Source organism: Toxotes jaculatrix, chromosome 4 (assembly GCF_017976425.1).
Source record: "Toxotes jaculatrix isolate fToxJac2 chromosome 4, fToxJac2.pri, whole genome shotgun sequence".
Taxonomy (NCBI): Eukaryota; Metazoa; Chordata; class Actinopteri; family Toxotidae; genus Toxotes; species Toxotes jaculatrix.
The window spans coordinates 7,158,762-7,186,438 of NC_054397.1; the positions used below are offsets into that span (position 1 = coordinate 7,158,762).

General features: G+C 40.8%; 2 protein-coding genes across 6 annotated transcripts; both read left to right on the plus strand.

Annotated features, from left to right (window-relative positions):
- The first annotated feature begins 787 nt into the window (after positions 1 to 787).
- On the plus strand, positions 788 to 21,827 carry prom1b (prominin 1 b). Of its 4 annotated transcripts, XM_041037058.1 has the most exons (28): positions 788 to 1,421; positions 8,176 to 8,237; positions 8,601 to 8,627; positions 8,754 to 8,959; positions 10,320 to 10,440; positions 10,542 to 10,605; positions 10,735 to 10,824; positions 11,649 to 11,866; positions 11,987 to 12,061; positions 12,693 to 12,756; positions 12,923 to 12,931; positions 13,093 to 13,252; positions 13,671 to 13,823; positions 14,072 to 14,195; positions 14,318 to 14,421; positions 14,587 to 14,671; positions 14,822 to 14,968; positions 15,549 to 15,620; positions 16,275 to 16,367; positions 17,048 to 17,101; positions 17,220 to 17,300; positions 17,401 to 17,469; positions 17,810 to 17,899; positions 19,821 to 19,936; positions 20,484 to 20,549; positions 20,753 to 20,851; positions 21,555 to 21,589; positions 21,692 to 21,827. In XM_041037058.1, exons 1-26 carry the CDS (start codon positions 1,151 to 1,153, stop codon positions 20,820 to 20,822), a joined length of 2,691 nt encoding a protein of 896 aa, XP_040892992.1. In that variant the 5' UTR covers positions 788 to 1,150; the 3' UTR covers positions 20,823 to 20,851; positions 21,555 to 21,589; positions 21,692 to 21,827. The 4 variants fall into 4 exon arrangements, with proteins under 4 accessions (XP_040892992.1, XP_040892995.1, XP_040892993.1 ...); XM_041037061.1 differs by lacking the exon at positions 20,484 to 20,549; XM_041037059.1 differs by lacking the exon at positions 12,923 to 12,931.
- Positions 21,828 to 25,052: 3,225 nt separating this feature from the next.
- On the plus strand, positions 25,053 to 26,484 carry fgfbp2b (fibroblast growth factor binding protein 2b). Of its 2 annotated transcripts, none has more exons than XM_041037063.1 (2): positions 25,053 to 25,879; positions 26,201 to 26,484. In XM_041037063.1, the coding sequence occupies exon 1, from the start codon at positions 25,120 to 25,122 to the stop codon at positions 25,858 to 25,860; it is 741 nt and encodes a 246-aa protein (XP_040892997.1). In that variant the 5' UTR covers positions 25,053 to 25,119; the 3' UTR covers positions 25,861 to 25,879; positions 26,201 to 26,484. The 2 variants fall into 2 exon arrangements, with proteins under 2 accessions (XP_040892997.1, XP_040892998.1); XM_041037064.1 differs by having other exon boundaries at positions 26,262 to 26,484.
- The last annotated feature ends 1,193 nt before the right edge of the window (positions 26,485 to 27,677 follow it).

Consider the following 27,677-nt stretch of genomic DNA (forward strand, 5'->3'; position numbering starts at 1 on the left):
CTTTACCTAGGTTTTAGGTGGAAAGTGTGTTTTTCATCATTTATTATGTCTGGCAGTAACAGTGGCAATTTAAATAAGAAAGACATTATGTGAAATCATGTAGTTAAATGAAATATTCAGATCCTTTACTTTTTCTGCATGATGAGCAGTTACTTTTGACACTTTAATTGCATTTATCTGAAAATCATGGATGGATTATAAGACAACTGGCCCCTCTGCATTGATATGTAAACCCACTTCCTCAGCATCAACACAATTTTTGCTTGTTTTGTGTCTCTTTATGGTCATTTTGAGTTTCTTTTGTAGTATTTCTTCTATTTTTTTACTCGTTTTGTTTCTCTTGTAGTTCTTTTGCTTGTATTTTTCATCTATTTTGAAATATCAAAAGCCAGTTTTCAAGCAGAGGCCAAAGGGTTAGGTTAGGTTAGGTCCTGGGGCCCTTGTGTGACCTAGGCCCGCTCAGTAATACGCCCATGCTAATAATACTTTTACTTAAGTGACATTTTCAAATAGAAATTTAATTGTAATGGATAATTTTATTTTGCAGTATTACTGGTTTTACCTGGGCCTAAGTAAAGGATCTGTATTCCTCCACCTTTGCCCTGTAGCTGTCTTAAGCAGAGAGAGAGAGAGAGAGAGAGAGAGAGGGAGAGAGAGAGAGGGAGAGACCTGGACAGGTGATTGGTCCCCGCGGTGTCGCGCGCCACAGATGAGCCAGTGGAGCTTTCAGCGAGGCTTTTTTTTTTTTTTTTTGTTCGTGCACGCGAGATTAGGCAGGTCGCGGCGGGCAGCCGGTGAGAGTGAGGACACCGAGAGAAGTGACACATCCTCGGCCGTGTGTCCGCCGAGTCGTCGAAGAGCTCCGGTGAAGATGTCTGCGATGAGTCCGTGCCGGGAAACCAGGAGCTAACGGCTGCTAGAATCTGAACCGTCGGATGTTGAGTTGGAAAGTTTTACCTCGGGCGGTTGTTTTCTGAGCTGAGGGGATAAGCCACCGAGAGGGACAGGTGTCCTCTCACGTCAACAGCCCTTCTCCCCCCCCTCCATCCCTCGCTGAAGTGTAGTACGACCGGGGACTCGGGAGTTTTCCTTTCTCCTATCAGTTTTCTTCTTATCAGGTTTTTGGACAAAGCTGGACTTTTTCTGAGCCATGTTGTGGACAAGGTGGCTCGTCCTGCTGCTCTGCTGGGGGGCTACAAGCGGCGAGCAGCAGGCGGATGAGAGGGACGGAACCACCGCTGAGGTCCGGTCGGAATCCCGGAGACAGCGGTCCCCTCCACCGGTGGAGCCCTTGGATTTTGGGTTTGTACCGGCGGCGGTTTATGATACCCATGCTTACTACGAGCCAGGGGCCATAGGGATCCTCTTCCACATGGTCCACGCTTTTCTCTACGTCGTGCAGCCGAACCCCTTCCCCAAAGGTGAGACTCCTCCATCCCTCATCTCTGGTTCTGCTTCTCATTCCCGGGATTTCTCTTTTAGCATGAGGGATAATACAGGGATATTTTCACGGGTCTTGTATTTCTGCTGAATACAAATTGCTTTATGCATAAAAAACATCACAATACCTACTGATTTAGAATTTGTGCTAATTTAACTTTATATGTGTCTCGTTCTAACACGTGTTGCACCCAGTTCTGATCCAAAAGATTTAATGACCTGCATTTCAGCTTTACTACAAATGATTATTATTATTTTTTTTTTTTTTTATCATAGCCACATCCTGTATTTTGGCTTGTATTTTAACCAAATTGTGGCCCCAGATAATCTAGATCTAGACAGGGTCACATATATGTGTAGAATGCAAATGTTAGGGATTAGAATCAGTGAAAAATGACTGCATAAAGGTGCATCTGTGTTACAGTATGACTGTGTTACTATACAAAGCATATACACAAAGACGCATCAGTGTTATAGTATATGATGCTACAAATGTGCATAGAAATCTGGAATATGGATGGAAGAATGTACGATCTGTAACAGTATGGGGTGGGTTACACAAAAACATTTAACTTCTTATCTAATGTTTTATTCTATGTTGTAAAATGCTTAATATTGTCATGTCTAAAAATCCTTCAGGTGAAACAATCGGAAATCGAAAGCTAACGCTTTGGAAAGGAAGCGCTCACAAGTCATAATGAGTTGAGGGGTCACAAATAGACTTTGCTTTGTTTTAAGGGATCACAAGCCAGAAAATTTGGAAACCACTGGCCTATAAGTCAGTCTTTAGCATAATAGAATCTGATTGACCTGTTGATCATCATAACAAAGTCAAAACCTCAGAGAGACTGCAGGGGGGCAGGAATTATCTGCACCTGTATCTGTATTCCCTTTATGAGAGTAAATCTGTACCATAGTGAGGATGACTTAACACATCACTTCCAAAAAAAACCCTCCCCAAGTGTCGGCCCTAAAATACTACTGGGTTAAAAGATCATGTGCACGGAGTGACGTCATGCGTTGATGGCTTGCGCTTGTTGAGTCCATAGACCAAAGTTATCATCAGATTAATGGGATCAATAACCGTCATAGCTCATAAGTGATCCTCTCTGGGCCACACAGTGTAGGTGATTTAAAGTTGATCGGGTGTGTCACCTGATCAGTACAGACAGAGTGAATGTTGCTCTCTTGTCCCCCCTGGTGTAGTGCTGTAAACCAGTGACGGATAAATAGAGCTACACCCAACTAAAAGCGGTTTGTTTGTGTGCTATATGTACAACTATGAGTGGTCACATTGGAGGATGACACAGTGCAATAGGATTGAAGGTTTTAAGTTGCTGCCATTTTGGTGCCCAGGGTTAGGGCCGCTGGCTAGGTAATCAATTAGCAGATCAGCGATTAGAGGAGGCTTTCTCAGTCACCTGCATCACTGCATAATACCTTAATCCACTGGACCATATGCTGCCACTGTCAGGGACTTTCCAGTATGATTCACTGTCACATGCACAGGTAGAGACCACCTGGATGCCGTGTCGCTCCCCCACACATCATATGTCATATGTATGCAAAATCAAGCATGTTGGTCACACACATGGAATGTGCACACAGACCTCAAATTAACCTTGTTAATACAGTGTTTATGGTTGTAGGTGCTTAAGGCATGAGGCTGGGCAGGTTCAGCTCTGGCCATTTTGCTACCTAAACTGTCAGGTCGTCTGGGCCGCAAATAAATAATAAGCCAATTTTTAGGTTGCAACAACAGAGTCAAGAAAAGCTATTAAAAGCCATCAGTCTGAATAAATAAATGAGTTAGGAAAAGACACAAGTATCAGAGGTGTCTTCCTTGTAAAACCATTTTCTGTGCATCCAAAAACTTACAGAGGTATCTGTGAATTTAAGAATCTGTGCATGTTACTCCAGAGAGTATATTCTTAGAAACCTAAAATTGCTGTAAACTTGGAAATGAGGGTGTAAGGAATGTAAGGTATCAGTACTGTTTACAAATTGATCTTCAAGCCACAGTATCAAAGTTTTTTCTTTATCCATGCAAAGATCTTCACAGTGAAAAAAAGAAACAGATCAAGACCATTACAGCCTTAACTACCAAAGGAAACAGGCAGATATACAACCTTTTTCCTTTTAGATAAACTGTAGATATGAGAACTGAAAGTAAAGTATTTAGACATATATAATTGTTGAAACACATTTTTCCCATACAGAGAGATCTTTATACATAGAAACACCATTTGTGCAACCACTACTACTTACATATAGTAATACTACACAATTATACATTTAGGCCACTCACTAATGCCACCCAGCAACAGTAAAGATTATTTCCCTTTTAAAAATATTACAACATTGTCTTATTTAGCATCTCTAGCAAGCAAACATACTACATTTACCTTTACAAAGAGGCTACACAAGTGCCTTTCAGCGAGCAAGAAGTGAGAACAATGGAGCATAAACACAATTTGCTGAAAGAAATCGAGGTTCTATTGTGGTTTCACCGACAAGGTTTGTTTCTCTCCAGAAGCTGCTTCTCCAATTAAACAGAAACAGGTAGAAGCTGGTGGGCCGTATATGCTCATTTCATTTCAGTGTGCTTTTTGGAAAACATGGATGTTTCCTTAGTGGTGCATAGTGGTACTTTGATTTTCATCTTGCGTTGAATACTGCTGCCCTGTCTAATAGTGTTTCCTGTAATATTGTTGTCCTTGGATGAGTTTGAGTTAGGTTATTGTTAGCTGTTGGAGAGGTGACAGGTTGGGGTCAGAGGAACGTCTGAGTTGAGGTTTAGGTGGAGAAATGCAAATCGGTGTGAGGGAGAGTGAGGAAAGGTAGCTGACTGATTGATCCTGTCAGATCAGTAGGGTTTTCTGAGGCTGATCAGTCTTACATGAATTAATCATTTAGCAATTTGGCACAAAGTGCAGTGTGTGGCAAAATCTACACAAATCTCTGGTATTTTATTAATGTTCTAAATTTTCCAGGTTTCCAGTAGAGCTGCCTGCATCTTGAGTGGCAACAGATAATGAAAGACTTGAGAGTTGCTGTACAATGGGACATTACTGGTTCTTGACCGACACTGGCTTAACTTCCCCCTGACTCACTCATCCCTCGTTACATATCGGTGTGAAGGTTGAATTCAGGGTGAAGAAGCATTTTGGGCTCTTTCGCTGTGTGAGGAGTCTGTGTCTTCTTATCCCTCTGATACACACAGGGTAGATTAGAGGATTAGCATCTCCACAGGGCCAATGCTACACTGTGCTGCTACCACTGCTACAGATGGCATTGTCACACACACACACACACACACACACACACACACACACACACACACACACACACACACACACACACACACACACACACACAGTGTGTGTGCGAACACACGCACTGGCACACACGGACACACACACACTGAAAGTGGGTCATAGTCCTGGTATTTGTCCGTTTGCCTTAATTACTGTGATTGGAAGTAGACAGGCTGTTTACCATGAAGCAAGTGTCTTAAATCAGATCACACTCAAGTGAAACCCAAGTTTGTTGTCTGATAAGGATATTTAAGAAAAGCACGTACAAGACAAGGGTTGAATTACTCCCTAAAAACTCTACTATATAACCTGCGTATCTTACATTGCAGACATCATTACATTCATCTTCTGCTATTTATGCTCTCCTGTGTACATATATATGCAGATGTTTTAGCTTGAGAGCTTGAGAGAATATTTGCTCATTTTCTAATTTTCATAGTCTGCGATAATATTAAACTTAAAATATTTTGGTTTTGAATGGTTGGTGAAAATTAAGAAGCAGCTTAAATATGTCAACTCAGGCTCTTGGAAATTTGCACGTGTATCTTTGACATTTTTTCATTCTGATATTTTATTCACTAAACGCTCAGTCAGACGTATCAAAATAATTGTTGGACATCTTGTCTGTCTTTATGTGGTCTTCAAATATATTTTCTTTCTGTATGAAGAGTCTTCTGGGAAAGGGAAAAAAAGACATTCCACATAATCCTCTTAGTTGTTTTGCTCCAGCTCACAGTGGGCTGTGTAACTTTCTTTAGCTCCTGCTGCCATGGAAATACATACAGTACTTACAGTCTTGTGTAATACTGAGTGAAACTGTACTGTACAGTTAGTAGTATTTAAAGTAACATAATCGCTACATAACTGTGCTTTGGCAAACCTGACATGACTTATGTCGTAATACTAACACCTATTGAACTGCAGCCCATAACTTCACCTCTTATTAACGTGGTGGCCAATGATAAAAACTCTTCTAAAGAATGAGTGACTCTGGCTCTTATGAGTTTTTGAGCCACTATCTCACATAATCGCGCAATGTTAGACTTGTTTCAAAACCATTTCAGTCAATACGATGTCCATTCAAAGGCTGCCACCTCCCCTAGCTCCCCTAAGAGTTTCAATAATTTCAAGTTCAGAATTGTGTCCATGTAAAAATAATCCATCTAAAATCCAGAATTAAGCATTTTAAGAGTCAACTTGAAGTTACAGCTGCATTTTAAGTTCTTCTGTTTTTGCAACATAAAGGCAAACAAGTTTGCTATTATTCTTCTGATGTTCATGATAAGCCATGTCGGGCTAGATGCAGTTTCAGCCCTCCATGTTTTGAGTAGGTGGGACTGAGAGTGTTACTTTTGAGGCCTTTCACATAAAAAGCAGCAGAGATGGTTGTCAGGTTGCATAAGGCCTTCCAGTCCACACCTTCCAGTAATCTCTCAGAGCAGGTCAGCGTAGAGGATTGTGCTAGCCTATATTTACACATTACGGTAAGAGGGTTGTAGGTTCTGACTTAAATATCACAACAGCTAACTCGTTGCAGTGTTTAATGGTTTGGTTCTGATGGTTTCAGTCTCACAGTGGCACGTGAGTGTGTTTGTTTTGTCGTGAATCCAATGTTTGCTCCACTTTTTTTGACTGGCTGGGTCCATCTGTGGTTTTTATTTTAAAGGCCCTTGAATATGGAAGAGTCAAGAGACACACACACACACACAAAATGTTCCATAACAATCGGTGATGTATGAAAAGTTGCTTTATCACAAATAACTCTTCAGAACAAATACAAAAAAAAGAAAATACCACACGAGAAAGCCTTGATATTTCAGTAAATCATCAGTGGCTCTCCGTGACTGTTGCACTGTACACATGCGTATAGTCAGTGGGCAGTGGTCTGGTCATTCTTCCAGGTCTAATGCTGAAGGTTGTTTACCCTGACCCCCCCCCCCCCCCCCCCCCCCCCTTCCTTTCGTTTGCTGTAGCTACCTCTTATACTGGGTCACTGAACTAAGCTGTCTAAGCTTAACTGCCCTCAGTGGCTAATGCTAACTAAGTAGCTGAGCAACAACAGGTGGTGTCAGATGTGCTCATATGCTGCATCTGCAGAGTTAACAGAGACATCTTCACCTTACATGACAGTCTGAAATCCTCTCCAGTGGAACCAGTTTTGTTAACAGTCACATACAGTTTCAAATGCTGAGCAGTCTCTGATTATAGCTTCTTAAATCTGAATCTTCACTATTAACCGATTAATTAAGAGAATAAATGACAGGTTTAAAGGTTGTGGAAATAGTTGTTCATTGCAGCGCTATAGGAAATATGGGACGAAAGAGAGAGGATGAATAAAAGTTTACTTTACACAGTACAGACATCAGTAGTTCTTCACTTCACCTCATTTCAAGGTGAGAAAACAGAAGGATACAAACAGATCTATCCACAGTACATTTAGTCTTTATGTCACCTGAGGTCAGCAGGTGTGCAAGCAGAAGGTAGAACCAGACACTATGTCTGTATATGTGTGGTTGGTTGGTTGTTTGTGTGTGAGTGTGTGGCAGCTGTGTCAGCATGTACATGCTAAACTGGCCTCCATCTGCTTGTCGTGTACAGTGGCACCTACTGTACCAATTTGAGAAGACGTGCTATACATTACATTCCTAAAGGAAAAAAGAAGTGTAGACATTTTGTTTTCTGTCGCCTCTGTCCTTTGAGCAACTGAGAGAAATCTGAAAACGAATAACAAACCCTGAAAATAAGTTCCTTTACTCTCCGTAGCTTCAAGCAACTAGTGCACAATGTTCATATTTTGTACATTTGTACATATTCATATAAATGTTTGTGCACACGTGTTGTTTCTTTTAGCTGTAGATTTGCACACATCCATTTATGTAATGGTTTTATTTTTGACTAGACGTTCTCAAATTTTACATGTATACATATACAAAGCATGTATAGTTTGTGTCAGTGTGCATGCGTGCAAGTGTTCACCTGCTGAGTAACAGTCTGGGTGAGTCACCGTCCAGGTAGGCTTAGTGCTGGCTGACCTATATAAACACACAGACAGCTGGACCCAACTGCAGCGCTGGTTGGCAAACTACACAGCTCAAGAAACTTCCGCAAAACACACAGCTGTTAGATATATGAGGAAATGCAGCCGCAATACTGTCCATCGGAAATTAAAAATGATCCCACGTAATCTGTGTTGTCTGCTTGTGAACAGATAAATGGATTTTTTCACTCCAGTGCAGCTTGTCGGATGTTTTATCGGAAGTTTATTTGATTGACTATAAATCTGGCTGACTGTACTGCCTCTAAAACACTGTTGCACAGTGGATTTTTTTTTCAGCATAGTATCTGCTCTTTGAAATATGTGTATTTAAGCACCAATCCATCTATATATTCATAAATATATATATATTCTTTTTTTCAGATCTGATTGTTAAAGTCATTCAGCAGAACATGGGGGGAATCAAAATAGAGGAATGGAGAAAGGTACGTTTGATTGAAGATGAATTTACAGTGTAGTGTTATAAAACTGTACCCATCTAACACTGAATTAACATGTTATTGAAATTTAAAGCGGAGCTTATAATTTTACACCTCTGAAAGCTTAAGCTCTTGCAAAAAGTGAAAAAAAACAGAAACTAATTTGACTGTTTTTCCATTTCTTGATGTTGCCTTCAGGTCCCTCTTTTTGAAACTGGAATTCTTCTGTCTCTTGACTGTCATTCTGACCTTGTTTTGTTTGTCTCTGTTTTCCTCCCGCTACGACTTTGTGTGTAAACGACCGTTGTCCGTGTGTGCACATGCGTTTGTGTTTCTGCACACGGGCTCGCACGTGCCATGGTGTTACAGCCAGAAAACATCGTCCTGTTGCTACAGGTAAACTCCTCACCACACTGTTCTAAATTTTCACCCACACCACGGTTTTTACCTGCTTGCAAAAAATGACTCTGTGGGGGGCCAAAGAGTGAAGTGATAATCACACAAATCCTGTCCCCCGTCCAGTGGATCTACTATGAGGCCGGATTCCTCTTATGCTCCTCCATCGGTATCGTGTTCTTGGTCCTCACGCCCATCATAGGCACGTGTTTCTGCGTGTGTCGATGCTGTGAGAACTGCGGGGGGGAGATGCACCAGCGACAGAGGAAGAACGCTGACTGTCAGAGAGGTTTCTACACCGCCTCGCTTATTGCCACCTCCATCTTCATCATGTGAGTCTTTTCTTATCATCATCATTTTGTTCATCGTCTCTATGAAGATGGGATTTTGATCTCGCGGTGCGTTCTTAGACAGTGTGAGACTCCAGTTGTGTCTACTACAACTGTAGTTCAGACATACAGCAGAAAGGGAAGTATGATACCACACCAGTATATATAGAAACCTGGCTCTGTACACTATGAGTTCTGAACTGAGATATTTTACTGACTAAAAAGTCAGACACAGTTGCACCCTGGTGACACAATGGATGTATGAATTATTAATTTTATTAAAAATAATCTGAATTTTATTACTACCCAAAGAGTAGAAAACCTTGTACAGGTATCATATATAATAATTTAATTCTTGCATGATTTTTTTCAGGGGGTGTACACATCTTTTCTTTTTGAAGCACTGTTTATGCATATTTACATATGTTAATATGGGGGTTCATCACAGCACATGTATAAACACACACACACACACATACAGACTGAGCCATGCATGCAGTGTCCACCTGCCTCCTCCTACTGTGGAGGAGACAGGTGCGTGGTCGGAGAAATTCGATCTGAACAGTGCAGGACAGTTAGGTGTTACTGATATCACTTGGCTGACTGTGAGAGGCCCCTCTGTCTGAATGAGTGCTTTCACATCACAAACATGCATGATCACGGACACACACACAAATGCACACATGAACATCTAAAGCACTTTGTGGCCATTTGAAGATGTGTAGCTATTATCTGGTCAGGGCTTGTCATTGTGATTCTTGTCTGTTCTCTCTTTCAGCACATTTCTTCTCTTATTTTCTCTGTTTCCCTCTCTGGTGGTGTTGGTCCTTCTATCTCAGCGTGTGTTGTAGAAATACAAAAATGTCAGTCTTTGCTTAAGGGTAAGACAGCTCAGGAGTCTGGCAGTTAAATTTAATACCTTAAAGGACAATAGTAGGAATAGTGAGATTCTTTTTCCAGGTGTAGGAATAATATTCAGAGCAAAACTCTGAAGAAACCAGAAAAATAAAGTCAGTCATGATCACAATTTTATCTGATGAAGGTTTGAGGATTGAAAGAAAGAAGAGATGCTTGATTTCTTCACTTTATACAGCAGTCATTCAACCTGCCATCAGAGAGGGAGAGAAATGAATAAACAGACTCCTCCAAATGTGGCTGACAAATGTGACTCTCATTCAGCTGACTGCATAAGCCGGTCATTTGACTCTATTAGACTCTGCTGAATCCCCAGTGGGTGACTTTTTAGACTCATGCAGCAGAAATCTATCTTTATGTAGCCATGCTGCCCTCTGCTGGTGAATGATGCTCATAATAAATCTTTGCTGCTCCTGCCTCTGTGTGTGTGTGTGTGTGTGTGTTTCAGTTTGGGAGTACTTATTGCCTATGCTGCGAACCATAATATCAGCGCCCAGATCAAGAGCACTCGTCGGTTCATCAATACGAACATGAGAGACCTGAAGACATTTGCTAATAACACACCTGCGGTATGCATGGATACACACACACGTGCATAAAACAAAAGCACTTTCACATTCATGTTTGAATTTTTAGTACTGCCCTAATTTTACCGTGTTTTCTATCGCAGCAAATTGAATACCTGACAGCCCAGTACACCACGGCAAAGAACAAAGTCCTGTCAGACCTGGACAGTAAGTTGAACCCAGACGTTTATAGACAGAATTTGTGTAATGGTTCAAACTTTGTTTGTCTGGGGCTCCCTGTGTTTGCAAGGCAATGTATAACCGCAACCCTCTGATCTCTCTGTGTTTCTCTGACAGACATTGGACCGTTGCTGGGTGGGAGGATCCACAGTCAGCTGGAGAAGGAGGTGGTTCCATCTCTGGACACTGCCCTGCGTATGGCAGGAGGTAACACACTCTCTGTATTAGCTTTCAGTTTGAGCTCCTGTTGAGCTCATATACCTAAGACACAGTATCACAACGCAGTGTGGAGGTTCATAAGCTAAAACACTATCTTCTGTTTCTGATTCTGATTGGTTCTGTTTCTTTCCAAATTCAAGGATTCATGCTTTTAGATTCTTCTAAGCAGGTGAAACAGAACTCCACTGTTCTATTTCAAAGAATTTTAAATGCTAAAATTAACAAAAATTCTCAGGCACACTCAAATTGGGACGCAGTTGTAACATACGTAATCTAATCATGAATTTTATGACTTGTTGCTGCAGTTATTTTACATGCAGCTTCCTCTCTTGTGGGTTTATCGCCACAGAATCCTGATTTAAGTTTGAGTTTAAGGTCATATCTTCATCATTTTTTTTAACTTTCTTTTTCCCCTTCGATCCCCTCACGTTTCCTTTCATCTAAAGCGAAAGTTGAGAATGCCATCAAAGGTAATCAGAGCTGATGTGGATTCAGTGGTGCAGTGCTAGTGACTTTGTGTTGGTGGATTCCAAGTGTTAAAAACAGATTCTCATCGTGAGCCACTGTCTGATCATGTAAACAGTCTTTTGTTGTTGTTTTCCTCTGTGGGTTGTTGATCTGTGGTCAGTGTAATCGGTGTTATTGTAATAACATTAATAGTTCTGTGGTGTGTATGTACATATGTGAGGCTCAATCATTTGACAAAACCAAACAACACTCTATTATTGATGATTTTCACAAATATAGTATAGTTTTTTTGGCAAAACTTGCTAAATTTCGATTCCATTCCCTCCTTCCTGTGTTGTTTGTAGCCATGCGGGAGACCAAAGAGGCCCTGGAGAACGTCAGTTCCTCCTTGGAGTTGCTTCAGGAGGGGACAGGGAAACTACAGGCCAGTCTGTCGGGGGAGCGGGCCTCTCTGTCCAACACCCTGTCTGACCCTGCTTGCACCAACGGAGCCGTGTCTCACACCTGCAACACCATCCGATCCACGCTGTCCCAACTGGGAGTCAACGCAGACTTCTCGAGGGTACAAAGGAACTTTATATTGGGAATCAAAACCAAAAACTGAACGTAAATAAGCATTTTAATTTGCAGCAATGTCTCCCTATTTATTCATCTTCCCACTTTTTCACTTTGTGCCTTTCAGCTCCCAGATGTCAGCCATGCCTTGGCCAATGTCAATACAGTCCTGAGAACAGATCTCAGCAACATTGTACAAAAGGTTAGTCTCTGTCTCCTGTTTAACATGCTCCTGATTGCCCAATGGTCACCTGGCATCAGACCAAACAGATCAGCTCACATTGCGATCAGACCTCCTCCAGCTGTAAATGCAATCTGTGCAGCACGACTACAATTTTAAGAAAAAAAAAATCCCCCATCAAGTTTAAAGATCACATGATTTCACTTCTTCCTGTTAGCTTTGGAAAGCCAGGCAAAAGCTACAAGTAGCAGCTGCCCTCTGCTTGCTAACTTGAGCTTTCACTTCATTGTCATTCATTGTTCAACACATAGCATGTATTATATGATTTAATCTTATATTATTATATGACTATATAGGTCACATCTATTTAAATGGTTTCAAAATGGATGATGCCCCTCCATGATATTGCTCTCCTTGACTTGGGAAATGCCTTTTGTTGTTGACAAGCCCACCAGCTCCAACTAAGAAATCTGCATATTGACACTGGATCACAGTCGAGATAACTAAAGCATTTATTAATACCACATACAGATCTGGCATTAATACCAGGGGGCCTCACTTTCACTCACCACCCTCATCCTAAACGTACCCCCGTTCAAAAAATATAAATGTTGTCCTTAATCATCATTTGTCTCTTTCTTTCCATTTCCAGGGTTACTCATCCTTTAATGACACGCCGAGACTGGTTAAAGAGCAAACCAAAAACATTGTCTCAGGTACAGTTACACTTTTTACTGAGTTTTGAAAAGTTGTATATAAATAAAGTTTATTTTTATTACTATAAGTGTATATATATGTGTGCGTAGTGTGACTGTAGTATTTTCAGTTTTATGTACTGTCTTTCTCTCACCCTCATCTGCGTACTTTTCGATGAAACCACAGCTCTTCCTCGTAAGTCCTGTTTTGTTTTCACTTTCTGTTAGACCCCCCTCCCCCCCTCTAAATTTTGTCACCTTTGGGGGGACATGCCTTCTAGTTCATATAGAAAAAAAATGCATACATCTGTGTCCCTTTCTGATTTTTTGTTTGTCTTTTTGTTTGTGTGTGTGAAGGAGTGAAAGGCATGCTGGATAAGATTGGCGCAGAAATCATTGGCTTCTCCAAGATGTTCCCAGTAGAATCCTCTTTGGCCAATTTCACCATTTTCCTCAGTCAAGGACAGAAGAACATTGAGTCCTTTTACCCACAGATTGACCAAATGGATTTCTACAGGTTTGTATATATGTGTTTGTCTGTGTACTCATATGAATCAGGTATTTGGAACTAAAATCTCTCACGTTATGCGGTCGAGAATTTGGCTCCCACACACACACACACACACACACACACACGACACGCTGTGTCAAATGACAATGTGAAGGGGGTCACTTGTAGTGATGAACATGCAGAGAATTATCGTGTATATTGTGTAAATAAGCAGCTGTTTGCTAACAGCAGTGATGCCAGTGATTTGTTCACAGTTTATTTCTGCTGCCCCAATTGTCAAAAAAAATCTTAAAAGGAAATTTATGTGAATCAATGCAGTGTTCTCACAAATAAGAAGAGTTTGTTGTGTGTGTGTGTGTGTGTGTGTGTGTGTGTGTGTGTGTGTGTGCGTGTGCGTGTGCGTGTGCGTGTGTGTGCGCCACAGATGGATCGGCTGTGTGGCGGTGCTTTGCATGGTGGTCTTGGTCCTGGCTTTCAACATCCTTGGCCTGCTGTGTGGTACCTGTGGTTATGACAAGCAGGCCACACCCACAACCCGAGGATGCCTATCAAACACCGGCGGCAACCTGCTAATGGCGTATGTTACCAAGACAACAGTCCAACACTCAAACTGAATGGAGAACGAATCTTTCTCATGGCAGACTTTTTTGTTAGGGACATATTTTTTCTGCTATGACAAGTCAGAATGTCTGCTGTGAGAATGTGTAGCATGCATATGTACATTAGATAATCAGGGAAATATAGGACAGTTAGTGACAAGGATTGAATAGTGTAAACTATGTCTGTGAGAATGTGTTTCTCACACTCGGCCTCTTGCTCTTTCAGTGGGGTGGGCTTCTCTTTTGTCTTTTCCTGGGTGCTGATGGGCGTCGTGACCGCATTGTTTGCTGTTGGTGGCAACGTGGAGAAGCTGATGTGCGAACCGCTGGCTAACCGACAGCTATTCAAGGTACTGAATACAAGCTCTTCCTTCCTCAGTCGTCTTATTTTCGCTCTCCCTGTGTTTACCTTTGAGAGAGTTTTATCTGAGCAGGATGGTACTACTCTGTGCTGATGAATATTTGTGTGTAGATTATAGACACACCATTCCTGGTTCATCCTGCCAAGAAGAACTTCCTTCCTGGCATGCTGTTTCAGAATCCAAACATTGACTTGACTTTGGGAAGCATGTACAGGTAACATATGGCTTAATTACTGTTTATTTTAGTTGATTTGTAGTAGTTGTTTGATTCAAATTAACTTTTATATTTATTTAACTTTTTTATGAAAATACTGAGGTTTACTCTTAAAGTTACTGAACATAAGGAGATTCAGGGTGTAATGCTGTATTTGTCTTGTAGGGAGTGCTATGAGAACAACGGTCTGTATCACGCTCTGCAGCTGGAGACCATGTTCAACATCAATTCCTTCCTCAACAGAACTGTGGTAAGTGGGCGGCCATAGCACCGACCATGGAGCTCAGTGTCCCCGTTTAACTCCCAGTTTGGGGACCTTTGTTGATAAAAATCTGTCTTTTTGGACTAAGATGAAAGACAACGTGGTAACTTGTGAGTTTGTTTGTGTGTTTTGCCACAGTACAACAAGGATCTGGCCAAAGTGTTTGAGAGTGTGCAGGTCGACCTGCAGGACATCACGCTGCTGGAGCAGGCCGGCAGAGACAACCTCATCAACTTTGCCAACTCTGGAATAGGACAGATTGACTATGACGCATACCTGGCTGAGGTAATCTGTGTGTGTGTGTGTGTGTGCACTTGTATTGGATTGGAATCAGGGGGACTATAGTCACCTCCCATGTGGAGACAAAAGCTCGTCCCCACAGTGTTAGCCATTTATGAAATGGATAGGACTTGGTTTGAGGACTTGGTTTGAGGACTTGGTTTGAGGACTGGGTTAAGGTTGGAATTACACTTAAGGCGATGTCAGAAGAAACTTTGAGTAAATGAATCTAAACCCATACAATGAAACGATGAAACAAGCATGTGTTTTTGTGTGGAGCCTCAACAGGTTGGTTTCTGTATGTATCTGTCAATCCTCAGTGTCAAGGTAATTATAATAAACTTAAACTAGACTAAACTCAAAACAAAAAAAGTGACACAAAAATAAGAATCAGCAACTAGAATACACAATCTTAACTTTCATCTTCAAACTTTTAAAAACATCAAACAAAACTACAACTCACATAACTACACCAAATCTAGTCTGAAGTCAAAGTGAAACTAAAAAGCAGAAATTGATTTTAAAACTGAAATATACACAACTTAATGATATTTATCCTGCTTCATGAATGAATGTTTTGTTTTAGGTAAATAAGGGAGTCACTCTTGTGGATCTCCTGTCCTTCTCTACTGACCTGGAGGCTCAGGCTGACCAACTGGTGAGTCTCATCATTGCTGTACCGACAAGTTACAACAGAAGCATTACGGCCCGAACCGTCCAGAAACCAAAATCAAACTATATAAAGCAACTTGGCTGAAAGGTTTAATCTCAGATGAGTGTTTGTTAGCGACACTGTGAACTCTGTTTAATTTCCTTCCAAGTTAAAAGTGTCTGGCTACAGTAGATATCTGTGAGGCAACTGCTAAATAACTCTGGTGCTGTTATACAAATTGCATGAATGTACAATGAGTCTGTTTGTTTTCTAGCTTTGGGAATGTAAGTGTTTATATAACATTGATAGACATGCTTAAGGCTGTAGGAATGTCATATAAAAATTTTTTAAAACCAATAAGTCCAAAAATATAGTCGGACTGGCTATCTGGAAAATGATTTTGCTTCATGGTCACTGATCTGAACAAGCTGTCCATTCACCCTGACACTCACGTTTATGGCATAAATGCATGGTAGAGAGGTAGTATGGTGCATACTGTATGTCTCTGTGAGGGAGGAAAAAATAATAAATTACTGAGTTAATATTCAGTTTCTAATGAGCCTAAAGATTGTAGTGTAAGTTTTGTGGGAACTCAATGTGCAGTCATGTCATGTGTCCTCAACTCTTAACATTTTTGTTTGTGTGTTTGTTTGTTTACAGCCACGTGGTGCTCTGGAGAACGCTCTGAAAGGACACGCCAGCAGTATCAGACAAATTCACCGAGAACAGGTGGTGCCCATGGAGCAAGCAATGGTAATCACCTCTCCCACAACACAAACTCAAACAGTACCAGCACACAATTAAACACCTACACTTTATACGTATGCACAAGAAAATGTCTTAAAGAAATACAATATAATATACAATATATTTCACTATAATAGTAGGTGTAATTTTATGCATCAGTACACTGGATTTAGAAATTCCACTGCACACTGAGAGAATGATTTCATTTATTTAGTTGTACAAAATGTACAAATGTTTGTGTGAATATCATCTTTTATATCGTGGCCTCCACAACTTTATTCGCCAAATAATCAGCATAATCGGCATTAATAAACAAAAAAACAAAGTTAATCATTTCTCATTTGTAGTATGTTGCATGAAAAAGAACTGCAAAATATGTATCACACAAAATACATTTAGAAATGCTGTTTTGTCTTTGTTTGCTCTTCCCTTCAATGCTCCATCTTTTTTCTCTTGCTCCTTTTCTTTCATAAAACGGTGACAGAAATATGTCAGAGCGCGGGTAAGACACTGTTGATGCACAGCACAGTGACTGTGTTTTCTGTGTGTGTTTGCCATAAAAACGTTGTTTCTGTCGTGACAGCAGTGGCGTGATGTGACCGAGTATTTGCAAATGAGTGGCCAGACATCTGAACGTGCACTTGTTTTGTTTTGGTAACAGTTTGTGTTTTTGTCTTCTCGCGCAGAGTACCCTGAGCCAGAGCATCAAACAGCTGCAGAGGACGTCCAGTGATCTGCCGGTGAGAAAGCACACTGACAAAAACTATGCTGTTAATACACAACAGCAGACTAAACACAACTGTGTGCTGTGTTGATACATTTACACATCCAGTTCAAATGAATTTTCCTCTCTCTTAGGTCAAGGTTACTAACATCCTGAGTGCCATTGATGCAGTAGAGTACCTCATCACTCATAATGCCTCCCATGTGGTGAAGCAGGTACAAGTCTTTATGATAGAAAACATTGTGAGCCTGTCCTCTAACCCTGATCATACTGCAGTCGCATACTTCCTCACTGTTTCTCTCTTTTGTTTTATAGGAAACAAAGGCCTACGTACAGAGCTTGGTGGGATACTTCAAACAGTACACAGACTGGGTTAAAAACTCTGTAAGCATTCTCCAAAATTTCTCTGTCTTTTTGAGGGCAACGTTGAACAATTTGTTCAACAGAGTTGAACAAATTGTTTAGGTTTCAGTAAATTACAGGAACTTTAGATGTTTTGTGATTGCAACCAGACTCTTTAACAGTTCAAGAAGCCTCTTTGATTTAACTTGAAGTCAGTAATGAGAAGGTTGTGGAGAAATCAGGAGATCGGCCAGCAGGAACTGAAATGTTCACAAGTGTTCATACTCTGGTTTCACATTTGATGTCATTTATACAGACACTGTAATCTGTATTCTGGATTCTTATGTTTTATGTATATATGTTTGTGTATTTTTCTTTTCAGTTGACTGTAGAGGTGGCCCAGTGTAAACCCATCAGTAACATTGTGGACAGTATGGAGATCGTAGCTTGCAGCTTCATCATCGATTCAGTGGTGAGACACCAGAATATTGTGGTTATCAGTGTGTGAGTGAGGCTGGCAGGCGACTGAGGGGTATTGATCCATTTCACAGCTGTATGTACTGCACATGTTCCTCACATGTATCAGGATTTCAACTACAAATATAATCAACTCTTTGACGGTTTGAGGGACCTCTGGGTTTTGGGACCACACGTAGAAGAACAGTATGTCCTCAAGTCTCCGACACACTCGCTCACACACACTGAGATGGGACAGAGTTTGTTTTGAGGCAGGGTGGGGACTCACATGCACATAGATTCTCTGTTTTTACCCACAGCCCCAAGGTGTTGTAAAGTTTTATGTTTACACACCAGCTATATCATGCTTGTGAGTTTGTCACAGACTGTGAGCAATATAAACCAAGAATTTATACGTGCTCCAGCACACTGAAAAAAATGTTTCGTTGAATTTGCTCAATTTTAATATTGAAAGTGGTTTCACACAATACATTCATTTAAATCTAGACATATTTTTTAAGTTGGCTGTACTTAATATTTTTGAGTAATTTTAAATAAATCATATAAGCAGTTTCAGCACAAAAATTTGTATTTATTTATTTGTTACTCTGATTTCCTTAGTAATTCTAACTAAACCTGTGTTTAATTTACTTAAATTCATTATGTAATTCATATATTGTGGTTACCTAATTTGTTATTGTGCTTTAAATTAAATAGTTTTATTCTACATATGTAAAATATGTTAATTCAATTCACAATTTTATTTAAAACAATCAAAATGCATATGTAGATGTGGGGGTGGCCGAGAAAGCCGGTATACAACAAGGAGTTGTGGCAGTCTGGAGCAATTCCCAATTCCTTTATTTGAGTAAAAAATTATTTGTAGTAAAAAATGCACATTGGCCCAACCAGAAAGACAAAAGTAAGCAAAAAGGGGGAAAAAAAATTCTTTGAATATTTTGTTTGTATACTGGGTTAACCACAATATATGATTTACATAATGAATTTAAGTAAATAAAACATGGGTTTAGTTGGAATTACTAAGGAAATCAGAGTAACAAATACTCCGAATTTTTGTGCTGAAACTGCTTATATAATTTATTTGAAATTACTAAAAAAAAATTTAAATACAGCCAACTTAAAAAATATGTCTAGATTTAGATGAATGTATTGCGTGCAACCACTTTCAACATTAAAATTGAGTAAATTCAACTAAACATTTTTTTCAGTGTACATGTGCTGCATGTGTTTGTGCTTATATATTCTGCCTTGTATTAGCGTGTTTTATACTGTTTGTGTCTCCTAACGTGCACATGTCTTGTGTGTCCTTGTGTTTGTGTATTTGTGTGACATGTAGCAGGAAAATTCTTGTTAATTAACTTCCCTGAATTAGTGTTTTAACCCTGTGAGACCTGAACTATGAAAGAATGGTCAGAAAATTCTAATTTTTCAAATATGAACTCTTTATTTGTCCCTTTGACAAAATGTAAAAAAAAAAAATAAAAAAAAAAAAATTCTAAGTATATTTTTTGTTTGTATCACACATGTCAAAACATTTAGAAAAGTGAGGAGTGTCTACCAGGAGTCAGTATACGAGCATAAGAGTTCATCTAAAAGGGTTAAATGCAAAGTTTATGCTTGATGGTGATGCAATGAGTCCCAGAAATGTGGGTATCATATATGATACGTACGGGCTCACAGGGTTAAGCCTGTCAAATATGATTTCTTTGGCATATATGTTATTGAACTAGATATCTTTGGGTTTGGGGCAATTTTCTGGCATCTTATAGTCAAAACGACTTGTCAGCATGTAAATAATAGGCAGATAAATTGATCATAAAAATAACTGTCAGTCTAGTACTAAATAGATTTTTTTTTTATTTCCAAGATCAACTACAACTAAAACTCAAAAAAACATGGGTATCTTTGTTTTGCAGAACACATTCTGGTTTGGTCTGGGAGGCTGCTCTATCCTTCTGATCCCCAGTATCATCTTCTCCATCAAACTGGCCAAGTATTACAGAAGGATGGACACAGAGGACGTCTTTGAGGAGTGAGTTCAGACAACACACACTTGGAACATATACCCAAAGACAGATCATTCCTTAGTTTTACTCCCAGCTTTCTAAATCTTCTCTGTTGTAGATCAAAGCAAAATTAATGAATCCTTCTCTTTTCTCTTTCCCTCTGTCATTATTCCTTTTTCATGGCCTTTCATTCTCCTCATATTTTTTCCATCTTGTTATTTCTCTTCCCTCCAGCTCTTCTTACCCGTGGCTTGTTGCACTTTGATGTTTTTCTGCTATCCGTGCGTCCTTTCGTCCTCTTCCTCATGCCCACTCTTTTTTTTTGGTATGGGATACTTCAGCTTTGGATCTCCCTTTTCTTCTCACGCTTTTCTTCAGAAATCACGAGCATGATTTCGTCAGTATCTCTTTGCATGGATTCTTGTTTCACCGTCCTCCCTCACATCACTTTCTCACTATCGGCTTTGTTTCCGTTGAAAGTGACACTCTTTGAGGATCCCGCCATCCTTGTTGCTTTCACCAGAGTCTTCCCATTCTCTTTCTTACCTGTCCTCCCTCGCTCTTCTGTTGCAGTTTGGGTAATACAGGTAATCATGGTGAACAAGTGTGCGATATCCATGGAAACCTTACTGTGGTCAGGTACGAGCCGTGTCCGCCACATCTGCTTGCTTGCATTCTGAGGTATTAATTGGTGGAGGGGTAATTTTGTCTGTGTGATTGAGAGTCTGCAGACAGAACTAAATGTGCTATGAGATTTTTCCACAAATGTTAAATTTATAAAGGATTCCCCATGTGCATGTATGCTTGTGTTTGAATATGTGTGTGTGTGTGTGTACATGTAGCTCCCCCTATTACGACACCCTGACTCGGTTCCCTCGGGCCTCTGCTCCCCCGAGCTACACCGACTGGTGACCCACAGGAACATTTTTGCCGTTGAAGAGGTATTGATTGTTATCTATAACCATCCGCTAATCCACTACCGTCTGAAGTAACCATCTAACAACCAGCAGCCATTCAGTCATCACCTTTCATCTTTCCACTTTTTTTCTTTCATATCAGTGTTTCATCAGTTCCTCACCTTCATCCATCACCGTTGTTTCTTTTAACTGCCCATTCAAACAGCTGGACTCAAAAAGGAGGAATCACTCATGATGAGCATGATTTAAGCTCAAGGCCTCATATCCATCTGACACCGTCTCATTTATTCGGCATGTAGGAGGCGTCCTGTAGGGAGAGCAAGCAGTTAGTGGTAACAGACTTGTTAACTGGTGTGGTTGGGATGTTGTTGTGTGGGTTGTAAAGAAAATCTGAAATTGTGTGGGAAAATGAGTGTATAAATATACTTCAAAGATATCTTATATCTCTTATTTATGATACAGACCTTTATTTTAGTCCAATTTGGTGTGCGAGAGAAGAAAGTAATGGCTAACACAAATTGTAGCAGCTTCTCACATCAGTTCCTCAGCTTTTCTTGTTAAAAAGGGTCAAAAGGGGTCTGAAACTACTGAGGGTTTTTTTTTTGCCTTTGACTCTAACTAACACACTGACTTTTCTAGAAATATGCAAGACTGTGGGTCTTAAACATGGGGGAAAATAAAGCTGTTAAGAAACCTAGAACTGATTTTGTTTTCTCTTTTTCCACAGCGGACAAGAGAACTGGAACTGAGCTTTCCCTAGTGGTAAGTCTTCCTCTGTTTATTTTTTCTCAGGAATAGTGAAGAAGAAAATCCACTGTAGGACAGATTACAGGTTATTTCTGACATGAGCTCTCTTTTTTCCAGTATCACTGGACTTTCCAGATTTCCTATTCAGATCTTTTAACACTTCCAAGGACAAAAGGGAAGAATGACAACAATCAGGAACTGTGCAGTGAGGGCATCCCAACCCCCCATTACCCCTTCAAGCCATTTGACAAGGACCTCTGACGCCAGCCAACTGTAATTTATCTCATACACACCCGCATCCAGTCCCAGCAGCACCATAGCTGTCCTTGTAGTGTTTCATACTGTACTTTATCAAATGTCAGAACATTTTTCCCCGCATAGTTAGTTTTACATATAGAGAATGAATTTGTACTTACATTATCAATTTTAACTTGGTGACACAAGTGTACATTTTTTACGCTTTCAAAACTTTTGAAAGTTTTATATATTTTTGTTAATGTTTGTTTTATAACCTGTAAGTAGTTCTTTGTAGTAATAGTGCTTTTCTTTTCTTTCTTTATTCTTCTTTTCTTTGATTGGTGAATATTTGTAATATATCTTGCATCATTTTGGCTCTACAGGTTTACGCTGACCAGGAAGATTTTCAAGAAATTGTTTTACATTTTGGGAAATACACTTCTTCGCTTTGTTGCCAAGAGTTTGATGTGAAGATGCCACTCTCGCATCTGTGTTAAATACCAGCAGCCAGTTAGCTTAGCTTAGCTTAAAGACAGGTAGAAGAAGGTAGAATAAGAGTCTAAAGTCATGTTCGCGGTTGTGCTTTGAGCTACTGTAAATGCTAACTGCTTTAGCTGCTTTAATGTTTACCATGCATCGTCTTTCTCATATAGGTATGCTAAAATTTGCTAATTAGCACTAAACAGAGTACATGGTTATGAGCAAAAGCACTGGATAAATTAAAATCTTGACCATTTTATATCTCATCCTCAGGGAACCATAGATTTCCATCAAATAGCTGTTAAACTAAAGCCACGTACATGAAAGTGATTTTGATCTTCTCAGCTAACTCTCAGCAAGGAGGCTAAAAAGTGTATTTCACAAAATGTCAAACTATTCCTTTAAACACTTAAACTGAAACTGGCTCAGTTTTGAAATCTGTGAGACATGAGAAACATGAAGAGATTAGTTCAGTTTATCCCGGTTCATGCTGCTGCAAGAGGCAAAGTGTAACAAGCTATTCAACACACATATAAGCTACATACATGTTATCCTAACAAGGTTTGAAGACAGCTAATGAACAAAATATTGTGTCTTAGGCACTTCCTGCCAGACCATTAGTGAGGGCCTAGTTGCTTGTGTTGTCAGAGGCTTTTTTTTCCTTCGCCATCCTGTGGTTTGAGAAATAAAACCCCCAGAAGCCTCTGTGGTGTCAGAGATCAGACGGAGGAACACACACACACACACAAAAAAATCCAGCTGGAGTTTGTGGTGAGGGCGCAAATCTTTGAATAAAAACTTCCGTCCGGTAAGTGTCTGCTTTGGGGTTTTTTTTTTCCAATAAATAAATGATTCATGAACCACTGTTGTCTGCCTCAGACACTGACACAAATACTAAAGCAAAAATACAAAAATATACACCCACCCAGGAAATTCAGGAGGATTTTTCTTGCTTTAAAGAGGCATAAATCATCCAAACTGTTGAAACTTTTTTACGTAAGCTCTGAGCCACAGGTATGAATGAAAAAGGAGTCCATCTGCCAAAACACACAGAACTCCCGGGAACATTCATGTATATGCAGGTCTGAATACATGCACACACACACACACAGCAGATGAAAAGGTTCAGGTCTGTTTTGGGGGGAGTTCACAGGTTTGCAGAGAGTGGTGGGGCCTTGGCTGTGGTTGAGGTGGTGTGACGCGGTTGCATGCTATCAGCGGACCACTACACTAACTTAATTTAGGAGACCATCTGTTCCGGACAACACACACACACTCTTCACATGTTTACTTTGCTTTCTCTGTGTCTCTTACAGGGGAACATTTTCTCTCTTCCCCAATAGATTGACGTGGCATGTGTTTATTTGTTCACATACATGTGACTTTGTACACAGCAGCAGGCTATACATTCACACTTGTCTTTCTCTCTGTGTCCACACCAGCCGGTTCATACGGAATATTTAAGTCTCTTTTCAGGCATCGTGTGTTTTTCTGTTCAGTTTCAGAAGTTAAAACTCTGTAGTCAGGTTTGGTCTTGGACCTCTAAACCAAGTACGGCTATGAAATGATACTGGACACAAACACTGCAGTATATGCATGTATTCAGTATGTGTTAAGGTATAGGACTTTCTTGAGTTCTGTCTCTGTGCTGAGAATCCAGTGTATAATGTCTGGCTCTTCATTGTGTTGTGGGAAAAATGTGATTTCAGTGAACTTGACCATGACATGATTGTTGGTGCCAGGTGGACTGGTTTGAGTGTTTCTGAAACTTCTGATCTTTTGGGATTTTCACACTGTGCAGTCAGAGTTTTTACTCAGAATGGTGCAAAAAAAAAAGCTATTTTAGCCATCATAAGATAGTCCCAGTTTGTGCCGTTTATGCATTGTCCTTACTCTGGAGTCACAGAGGTTAGCACCTGTTTCTCATTAAGATAATTACCCAGCGATTTCTGAGGACTCCAGAAGCTAGTTTAACCATGTTTAACTTTGTTCTGGAGGTGTTTCCCAAAGCCTCAGGCTAATCTAACTATCCAAATAAAATAAATTGCTCCAAAACAAAAGACCTTTAACATGTTCTTTAATGGTATTTCATGAACTGGAAATACTTTAGTGAATATATACTAATACATACTTTCCTTAATTTCCTAAACATTCAGCCTAACATAATTTGGCGTCCTTGGAAACTTCATGACCTTAAAATTAAGTTATGTGGGTTTGATTAAAGTTTACCCTCACAGCGATAGTTTGAGGTACTGATGGTAGCACAGCAGCAAAAGTCTTTACAAAGGCAAACTTTGCACCTTGATAGGAACATGATGTGGTTTTTATTTTTAAAGGGAAAGGGATCAACTTTTAACTCTTGAGCAAATAACTTCAGGCTGCAATTTGGCTCTGGACCCTCAGGTCTCTCCTCTTCCTCTCCCCCTCATCAATAGTCAAAGAACCTCCTATGTGAGATTATATAATGTTACTCTCCTACCCCCCTCAGCTCCCACAGACCCGCTGACCCTCTCCCTGCTTCCTCCCTCCGTTTATGTTCTCCCCCTCCTCCCATCCATCCCATCCATGACTTTTTTAGTTTTGAGCATACCACACAAGCCTTATGTGGTTGCTGTGAGTGTGTGTACATGTGTGAGGGAGGGAGGGGTCAGTGCTGGAGGAGGAGTTTCCTCATCTCACCTGAATAATACCTTCTTTGTGAGTTTCAGCTTTATAAAGTCACACTCAGATGCTTTCTACCCTTGCACACAGTAATCTTCTGTGCGGACACATATATTCACATCATCCCATACCCACGTCCGTCCATCACCGACACACCTAACACCACCATGAGAGCCAGGATGAGAGTGTTGCTGCTGTTTCTGGCAGCAGCTGTTTGTGCTTCAAATGCTCAGACCAACAACAGCGGCAACGACAACAAGCAGCAGCAGCAACAGCAACAGCGAAGCATTTGGGATGACCCCATAAGATTCTCCACCAAAACCAAGGACACCTGCACCATGGTGGTGTCTGGAGCTGGGGACTATACTCGCCTGCGTGTCTCCTGCAAAGGTCCTAGCCAGGGCCAGACCCCAGGACGCTCCTACTACTGTGACTTCCAGGGAAAACCCAACCTGTGCCGTGCCTACAACCTCAACCCTCGCCACTACTTCACCCAGATGATGTGGGAGTTGAGGAAGCTGAGCCACGCCTGTCAAGGACCCAAAATCTACCGCCCACATATGTGCAAGAAATATCCCGATGAGGCACAGATGACCTTCCTGTCTGCCTGGCCCAAGACCACCACCCCTAAGCCCTCCAAGCCTGTGCTGGAACAGCGCAAACCTGTGGTGCCAGCCCAGACCAAGCCCGTCACTACTCCTAAACCGGTCAAGCCCCAGCCTCATCAGCCTGTAAAGCCCCAGCCAGGCAAGGGCCCCCAGACCAGGAAAACCACCCCCAAGCCTGGGAAGACCACTACTCGTCCCACAGAGCAGCCCGAGTCCAGAGCCTCACGCCTCGCCTCTGAGTACTGCTGGAAGAGCTTCCATGGCATCTGCAGCTACGTCATTAGCTGGTTCAAAAACTGAGACGATACTGCAGACACAGGTGGGTGATGGAAAACATGACGAATAAGAAAAGGAAAGACAGAAGTTACAGAAAATGTTTACCAATAGGTAGATTGAAAAAGTCAAAATAAGAAAGGTTGAAAGAGACAAAGATTCATGGTTGTTTTGGTGCATTAGTTAAACTGAGAACGACTGTAAAGTCAGAGTGCAAAATATAGTCAGCATAGATATCTTTAGAGACAAACAGTCTCTACATTTATGGAGGACTGTAACTCTGTGAAGCATGTCCATTCAAACAAGAAACAAACTTAATCATGAATTAATTTTTTTTAAATCCTCCATTTTTTTTTGGTTGTATCAGGTTTGAAACACCAGTGATGGACCCAGTCAGAACTCTTCTCATCTACCTTTGACCTCTCCAGGACATGCGTGGGAGCCTCTGGAGTAACGTCATCCCTTTGTGAGGTCTGACTCCCGACACTGCAGCATCTGATGGGCTGAGCCTGTGTACGGTTAGCAGATGACTGCTTGCACTGTCATGTAGTGTACATGTCGTTTTTAAATCTGTAAAACACACACAGCAAGGCAAAGGGAAAATATGGCAGGCATGTTTTTTTCTGTTTGTATATGATGTAAAATTCCCTCCTCGTGTCACATAGATGTTTCAACAACATTTATTATACCAAAAAAAGAAAATGTGAAGACAAAGAAAATAAAGAGTGATGACCTCTCCTCTTCCTCTGTGTCACTGTGCTTCTTCTTTGGACCTGAAACAAGCGGCGAGCTTTCACACTCACTTATTCAAAGGACTCCTTGTTTCTTTTCATCGCCGGCTGTAACAACATGTCTGCTGCCTGGCTGAGGAAGTCGTTAACGTGCAGACACAGACTGCAGCAAAGATAATACAGCTCGTTCACAGAAGGCGTCTGAGTAGAGCCAAACACTACTTTGTATGAGCTGATGAATCAACTCTTAGTAGCTACTGTGTGCAGGAACAGAGGTGGTCTGTGTGGAGGTCGAAGCCAAAGAGTGGCTGCAGCACGGGTGCTGTTAACACACACATTGCGTCCTTATGCACATACATTACCTGTGTGTGCATAAGGACACACACAGGCAAAAAAAGGATGTGACGAAGTGTATGTAGTAATAAAACCAGATGTGGTGGGAAACCAATCTGATTCAGGCCTCTAAGGTCAGTCAGCTGTGGCACAAACTTGACACAAGCAAAAGTTTCTGTTTTACATCATTTTTCACAAATCTGCTGTAGATAGAAACGTAAATCTCAGTAAATATGACCTTTAAACACTCATACTGCCTACTCTCTTGTCTAACAGTAAAACAGAAATGTAGCCACATACAAAGAAATATTAAGGCTGTAATTCTGTGAGCCCTCAGTCACTTAAAGTAACGGTCTTCATCCACCTCTGGAAACCACAAGGTGGTGCTGCTGAGCAGAGAGGAAAAGATCTGCTGTCATGTAAAGCAGGGGTGTCAAACCTGTCCACAAAGGGCCGGTGTGGCTGCAGGTTTTTGTTCCAACCAAGCAGCAGCACACCAGACTTGACTCATTTAATCAACTGATCTCAGTCTTCAGACAGTTGATTGGTCAAACTGTGTGCTCTTCATTGGTTGGAACAAAAACCTGCAGCCACACCGGCCCTTTGTGGACAGGTTTGACACCCCTGATGTAAAGCTTCACTTTACTCTTTCTCTCTCCTTCCCTCTCTGTCTCACAGGTCTACTCAATGTCATTTGCGTCCACACAGACAGACAGACAGACAGACAGACAGACAGACAGACAGACACACACACACACACACACACACACACACACACAC